Genomic DNA, 7,683 nt, shown 5'->3' with positions numbered 1-7,683 from the left:
TTTTGTTTCTCTTGCACCTTTTGATTTGATTCACTTTGATGTGTGGGGGCCATCATCCATTCTAACAAAAGGTTGATCACGTTACTATGTCTCTTTTATCGATGATTATACTCATTTTTGTTAGTTCTATCTTATGAAACATCGTTATGATTTCCTCAGGATTTATCATATGTTTCGTGCTTTTGTTAAAACTCAACATAATGTTGTTATCAAATGTTTTCGATGTGATCTGGGTGGTGAATATACCTCCAATCGTTTCTCTGAATTGCTTGCTTTAGATGGTACCTTACATCAAACCTCTTGTACCGATACACCAGAGAAAAATGGGGTTGCCGAAAGAAAGCACATACACATTGTTGAAACTGCTCATTCTCTCTTATTGTCTGCTTATGTTCCTAGTGAGTTCCGGGGGGAAGCCATTCTGACTGCAGTTCATTCAATCAATAGAATTCTGTCATTTGTCAATTCAGATCTGTCTCCCTTTGAAAAAATTTATGGTCACGCTCCTGATTATTCTTCATTGAGAGTCTTTGGTTCCACTTGTTTTGTTCTCCATCCTCATGTTGAACGTAGTAAGCTTACTTCTCGTTCTGCTCTTTGTGTATTTCTTGGTTATGGTGAAGGTCAAAAAGGATATCGATGTTATGATCCTGTTAGTCAAAAACTCTATGTTTCTCGTCATGTTGTGTTTCTTGAGCATATACCTTTCTACTCTATTCCATCTGACACCCCAATCTACACAAATTTGATCTCACTCGTATTGATCCATTTGATTCTTGTACTATTGATACTCTTAAGTCTGAAGATGTCGGTTCTCAGCTTGTCGAAGTCCCTTCAGTCCCTACTACTGCCCAAGGTGCTTCTAAGATTGTGGATCCTGCTCCTCCTGCTCCTCCTTCTCCTCCTCACTACCCTCAAAGAATTCGTAAGTCCACACAGTTACCTGATTTTGTCTACTCCACTTATTCTGATTCTTTCTCTTCTTTTTTGACTTCTATTCACCAACTCTCTGAGCCCTCTTCCTATAAAGAGGCTATTCTTGACCCTCTTTGGCAGCAGGTAATGGTTGCAGAACTCTCTGCGTTGTACAAGACAAGTACTTGGGATATTATTCCTCTTCCTGTGGGGAAGCGTGCTATTGGTTCCCGTTGGGTTTACAAGATCAAGACTAAGTCTGATGGGTCAGTAGAGCGGTACAAAGCTCGTTTGGTTGCTAAAGGCTTTGCTCAGGAGTATGGGATGGATTATGAGGAAACTTTCGCTCCAGTTTCCAAACATACCACTATTCGTACTATCATTGTTGTGGCTTCTGCTCGACAGTGGTCCATTTCTCAAATGGACATTAAAAACACCTTCTTGAACGGGACTCTTCAAGAAGAAGTTTACATGGTTCCTCCACCAGGTGTTCCTCATAATTCAGGAGAAGTTTGCAGATTGAAGAAGGCTCTTTATGGGCTTAAACAAGCTCCCCGAGCCTGGTTTGAAAAATTCTCCATCGTGATTACTTCTCTCGGCTTCCATCCCAGTGCACATGATTCAGCTCTCTTTGTTAGGTGTAATTCTTCTGGCTGCACTTTACTCTCTTTATATGTTGATGATATGATTATCACCAGGGATGATGTGAATGGGATAAAGGAGTTGAAAACACACTTGGCTCTTGAATTTGAGATGAAAGATTTGGGTTCCCTACGGTACTTTTTAGGGATAGAAGTAGCTTACTCTCCTCGTGGCTATCTTCTTTCTCAATCTAAGTATATTGCTGACATTCTCGACCAGGCTCGTCTCTTTGATGCTCGCACTATTGACACCCCTCTTGAGCTTAATGCCAGGTATTCTTCATCTGATGGTGTTGCCTTGTTAGATCCCTCTCTATATCACACTCTGGTTGGTAGCTTAGTGTACCTTACTATCATCAGGCTAGACATCTTATGCAGTTCACATTGTCAGTCAGTTTGTTGCATCTCCCACTACCGTTCATTGGGCAGCTGTGCTTCGTATTCTTCGATATCTTCGGGGAACTCAATTTCAGAGTCTGCTTTTTTCCATCCACGTCTACTTTAGAGTTACATGCCTACTCAGATGCAGATTGGGGTGGTGATTGTACTGATCGCAAATCTACCACTGGTTTTTGTATATTTTTGGGAGATTCTCTTATTTCTTGGAAGAGTAAAAAATAGACCGTTGTCTCTCGATCGTCTACAGAAGTAGAATATTGTGCCATGGCCTCCACTACCACTGAAATTGTTTGGTTGCGTTGGTTACTTGCCGATATGGGTGTTATTCTCTCATATCCCACTCCGATGCATTGTGACAATGTTAGTGCTATTCAGATTACTCGCAACTCCGTTTTTCATGAGCGCACGAAACATATTGAGATAGATTGTCATCTTACTCGTCACCACTATCAGAATGGGACTATCACCTTTCCATTTGTCACTTCCGCTATGCAGATTGTCGACTTGTTTACGAAGGCTCATTCTATTTCTCGTTTTTGTTTCTTAGTTAGCAAAATCTCGATGCTTCCCGCAAATGCATCGTGAGTTTGAGGGGGGATGTTAATAATATAAGTTTTATTATTATGTAAGGGTAGTTTAGTCTTTTAGCCTCTCATTATTTTGGCTATATATTTTGTTGCTTTTGTACTCTTATTTTCATCTTTTTGATACAATGAAAACCTAGCCTCCATTTTGATTCTCTCTCAAATCTCCTTTGTCTATTTGCAAAATTATCAATTGCGGACCTTTATTGGTCAGGAATGCATAAGGACATACATAAATTTGTTGTTGAATGTAGTGTATGCCAACAACACAAGTATGTAGCTCAAACTCCAGCAGGTCTCCTTCAGCCATTACCAATTCCAGATCAGATTTGGGAAGATGTCTCAATGGATTTCATTGAGGGATTGTCGTATTCAAATGGTTTTGATTCTATTTTGGTAGTGGTGGATATATTGAGCAAATATGGACATTTTGTACCACTTCGGCATCCATTCTTAGCGGTGACGGTAGCTGCTATTTTTGTTCGTGAGGTGGTCAAATTGCATGTAATTCCCCGTTAAATTGTGTCCGATAGAGACAAGATCTTCCTCAGCCTTCTTTGGAAGGAACTCTTTCGTTTGCAAGGTACTTCGCTAATGCAAAGCACAGCTTACCATCCTCGATCCGACGGCCAAACGGAGGTAGTTAATAGATGCTTGGAGACATATCTTCGCTGTTTTGTGAGTTCGAAATCCAGCCAATGGTCAAAATGGATGCCCTGGGCAAAATATTGGTAAAATACCACCTTCCATGCCTCAGCAGGCATGACTCCATTTAGAGCGGTATATCATCGTGACCCTCCGCCTCTTTTGCGATTTGAGCAGAATAGTACTCATGTCTCGACAGTGGAACAAAATTTGAAGGATCAAGATGATATTCTTTGTTTGCTGAAACAAAACTTGCACAGGGCACAACAGAAAATGAAAACTCAGGCAGACCGCAAAAGGAGAGATGTGCAGTATTGACAGCCGAGTTAGAGTGGATTTTAGAGCCAGAGGAGGTGCTGGAGGTGAGGCCTGGTACGCATAAGACAGCCCCACAGGCGCTGATTAAGTGGGCCAATCTACCTGAGTTTGAGGCTACTTGGGAAGATTTTTGGGTAATACAAGATCAATTTCCTCATTTTTACCTTGAGGACAAGGTAAGACTTCGGGGGGGGGGGGGGGGGGGGTGGTATTAATAGACCACCATTGACTAGGTAGGAAAGGTATTAGTAAGGCTGCTGTAGGGGATAATTAGTTGGGGAGGTTAATCCGGTTGTTATGAGGGTTTTGTGTGGTCTGTGGGTGAGGTACATGGTAGTAGCATGGTTATTAGAATATAACCAATGCAGTGAGCCTTTGGGGAGTATGTCGAGTAATTGGTGGGTGTAACCCTTTGAGGAGATAACTAGGCTCTCGAAATCCTAGCTATCAATATAGAGGCAATCATTTTTTTTTTCCTATTTTCTGGCTGTTCTAACTATTTCTGCAGGGTTAACTTATCATATGTTTCAACTCGTGATTTTTTTTTTTAATTTTATTTTTTGAAACGCTAATTTTAATTTGAAAGCTGTCTATCAAAGCTTTTGTATGTTGGAAATGAAGCTATATCAAATATAGTTTTAGCATCAAAATAATAATTTAGAGTGGTCTGCGATGAGATCTACATTACACGAGACTCACATACTGATCATCTATTGATAAGTCAACAATCAATTTGTTGCACTCCAGTTCCACTGGTCTGATGACCTCTTTTTTCTTCTTCTTTCTTTTAATAAACGAAAAGACTTGAGAGGATGGTTTGGTGATAGTTGTCTTAGCCAAGCAATACGACAACAAAAAAAGGCATGCCAATGCCATTACTAATTTACTAGTGTAAGTTGCAGTAGCGGACCCTTGCTGGGAAAAGGACCAAGTACTTGGCCAGGTCTCTAGTCTTGACCGCACAGGCACAGCTAAGCCTTTCTCCTTTTGTGTCATAAAAAGAGGACCCCCAAAACAGAAAACGACATTCCAAGCTGGTGAGATCTTGGCTTGGCTTTAACTGGAAGCCAACGATTACAAACTGAATATATATGCAAATATATAAATATATATATATATATAAATTGATATACATATTTATCCATTTTTCTTACTTAATCAGACTTAGTGGCATATCTATTCTAAATTTTACAAACTTTTTTTCTTTTCTCAATCGGAAAAAGATGGTTTCATTTGCCAGACATTTTTTTTGTTTGTTTTAATAGAAAAATACATCTCAAACATGTTACGGGCATTGGACCACAAGAACAACGTAACATAATATAATTTTGTATCCTACCTGATAGAGCCACACCACCAAAAATAAAAATGTTGTATGAAGACGTGATCATTGTACAAATGATTTTTGAAACTCAGATTATAGTTGCTTCGGGCTGAATTGGCCCCTCAACACACTGCAGAGCTAGTGCTTTTGAAATGGTAAAAAGGAAGGGATCCCTTTGCTTTGCACGAGCATATCCCCCAAACAATCAAACCAATGCCAAGTCACATTTAACTTGACAAACCCTTCTCTCTCTCTCTCACACACTTCATTTTTTTTAAGAAAAAATAAATTGATTTGATGGCCAACACCCGACACAGGTACAATAAATAAATAATATATATATATATAAAAAAAGACGTCCCACATTGCTCTCAGCCTTTGCGAAGACACCAAAAAAGCAATCGCATCAAAAGGTAGGGTTGCCAACTGTTTTTCTTTTACAAAACCATAGCAAAATATATAGAGAATAATAGAAGAATTAAATAACGAACCAAACAAGTAAAAAAGTATGAAGTAAATGACTGTAACACAAACTTAGTAATTTTTTAAAAAGAAAAATAAAATGAATCTCCTCTTCACCACTTTTCCTTTGCTAACTGTAATCAGCTTTTATAAGTAGCCCATATGCTTTGCTTTTTTTTTTTGGGTTAATTTTGAGAAACAAATGTAGAAATACTACTCACAGAGTCACAGATTACTCTTTAGACGGTATAACCATATCATTAAAAGCCAGAGATGAAAATCATGTACTTTAGGCCACATTCACTCTATCACCATAGTGTTCATCACTACGAGCCCTTTTCCTTTCATTTGTAACTGATGAAACAATCGGCGAGGACAAAAGGGATGATTTTTCATCAATCTTTAATTCCTCAATTAGATTGTAGCAAGAAAACACGTTTTCCTATGGCCAAAAAAAATCCAACATCAATATTTATTAATCAAAACATGACATGACTTGTTAAAACTGAAAGTAGAAGAAAATAGCATAAAGAAACTACTCACAATATTGAGAGATTTATAATGAGAAATGGAATTTATCTTCAACTCCACTTCTGATTTGGTCAATTTATGGTCCAATGCCACCAATGTTGCTCCCGCTGCTATGATTGACGGTCGATGCTCTACCACATTGATCTCTATGTTTTCAACAACACAAATAGTTTTTCTCTCTCAATCAATGTTTCCAATAAATGAAAAAAAAATGAATAGAGAAGAACTATCTGTAAGAATAATACCTTTCAGTGTAGCCATAATGAGAGCTGAAATCCTAGAAATTAAATTCTTTGGTGGTGATTCTTGGCAAAGCCTTGTGATAAAGTAATGGAGGAAAGCAAAAGGAGTGATTGAATTCAATTTCCATTCCAATGTGTTCAATAGCAAAAGCTCCATCTTTTCAATAAGTTTGTTTTCAACATCGTCCTTTTCGTATCGAAATTCTGATACCGATGGGATTTTGTGCTCTTCCATTTTTGCAGCCACTCTCAGAGATGCCACCGATAGTAATCTGATCAACCATATTTGACCATTCTGCAAAAACATAATATTAAGTTAACTAACTCCAAAGAACAATATTTGAATTTGATTAGAAGAAAATAATAATATATAAAACTCACATTTTTTATGGGCCTCTTCAAAAGATATCTATCGAAGTATATCATGGATAAATATGCTGTTTTGTTTTGAAATCCAAAAGCTGCTCCTGTCTGGAATCGGACAACAATAACAGAAAGGAATGAGTTTCTGAAATTGATAAACTCAAACTCAATCAAATCAAGTTCGGACTAACTTTGACAATCCAGTTTATAGCTTCCAATCGAGCACATTTAACTTCGTCTCCAAACACCAAAGCTTCATCTTTCTTAAACATGAAATCGGTCTCTCGAATCAATAAATTTGTGACATACTCTTCCTCTTCGGAAGGACTCAAGTTTCTGAAGTTGATAAATAAGTCTTCATCTACAAACTCTTGCTCCGAAAGGGTCTCACTTTCTCGGGAAAGTAGGCTAGAAAAGGAGTCGTTATCCATTTTAGATTTCTTTTTCTCTCCTCTTTTTCATTCAAACAGGGAATTTACAGAAAAAGGGTATTCCAGATTTGGAGAGAGGAAGTGGTTGACGACGACACTAGAACAGAGGAAAAAACAACAGAGCAAGAGGTGGAGATGGGGATAAGATAGTGAGGGCAAGAATTATCAAAATCTTAAACTGAATTAAGGGTCTTAGATTGAAGGCAAATGGGTGTATATAAAAAAAAGCCAGATTGTAGAGAAGAGATGGAGTACTGAGCTGAAGCCGAGTTTTAAAGGTTTTATTTTTCTATGCTTAAAAGAATGAATGAAAGCCCTGTTTATAATAATAATAATAATAATAATAATAATAAAAGAATGACTAAAGTTTGACTGAGAAGAGAAAGGGGTGTGGCTCTGGTTGAGGGCACGAGCAGTTGGAGCTGGAAACTGGAATAGAATAGTTGGGTTTGTTGGTACACGAGTAGTTGGCGCGTGCACTAGACAGTCCAATGGGAACAGACCATGCCATCTTTTCTGGCGGGAAACCGTACGTTTGATCGTACCTGTAACCGCTCTCGGTCTATTTAGTGTGTTACTCTCTCTCTATTCGTTAAGGCTATGTTTGGTACGAACTAAGGAAGCATGAATTGAGAGCATGGTAGCTCTCTTCTCTTCTTTGGGAGGAGAGATTTAATTCTTAAATTTAGGTTTATTTGCATTTAAAGTCTCCCACTCATCTTATTTTTTGTACTTATTTCTAAACTTTAAATATTTTGAATTTAAACCTTAACTTTAAAAAAAATGAACATCGTTAGTCTTTTTCTCTTTTATCATCTAATTTTTCTA

At 38.0% G+C, this 7,683-nt stretch overlaps 1 protein-coding gene across 1 annotated transcript; it reads right to left on the bottom strand.

Annotated features, from left to right (window-relative positions):
* Window positions 1-4,865: 4,865 nt before the first annotated feature.
* On the bottom strand, window positions 4,866-7,133 carry LOC133803868 (cyclin-D5-1-like). Its single transcript, XM_062242012.1, has 5 exons — window positions 6,616-7,133; window positions 6,443-6,532; window positions 6,065-6,356; window positions 5,832-5,965; window positions 4,866-5,730 (listed from the first exon to the last, which is right to left on the bottom strand). Exons 1-5 carry the CDS (start codon window positions 6,853-6,855, stop codon window positions 5,578-5,580), a joined length of 909 nt encoding a protein of 302 aa, XP_062097996.1. The 5' UTR covers window positions 6,856-7,133; the 3' UTR covers window positions 4,866-5,577.
* Between the last annotated feature and the right edge of the window lie 550 nt (window positions 7,134-7,683).

Source organism: Humulus lupulus, chromosome X, assembly GCF_963169125.1.
Source record: "Humulus lupulus chromosome X, drHumLupu1.1, whole genome shotgun sequence".
Classification (NCBI taxonomy): domain Eukaryota; kingdom Viridiplantae; phylum Streptophyta; class Magnoliopsida; order Rosales; family Cannabaceae; genus Humulus; species Humulus lupulus.
Note: the sequence above shows the minus strand (reverse complement) of the source record. Positions and strands in the feature narration are given on the sequence as shown.

What these genes read in the sequence shown, in the direction of transcription:
- LOC133803868 (XM_062242012.1), bottom strand. Translation starts at nt 6,855, where the DNA reads ATGGATAACGACTCCTTTTCTAGCCTACTTTCCCGAGAAAGTGAGACC. An exon ending in CTATAAACTGGATTGTCAAA is followed by an intron (nt 6,533 to 6,615) that starts GTTAGTCCGAAC and finishes GTCCGATTCCAG; the next exon opens with ACAGGAGCAGCTTTTGGATT. An exon ending in TGAAGAGGCCCATAAAAAAT is followed by an intron (nt 6,357 to 6,442) that starts GTGAGTTTTATA and finishes ATGTTTTTGCAG; the next exon opens with AATGGTCAAATATGGTTGAT.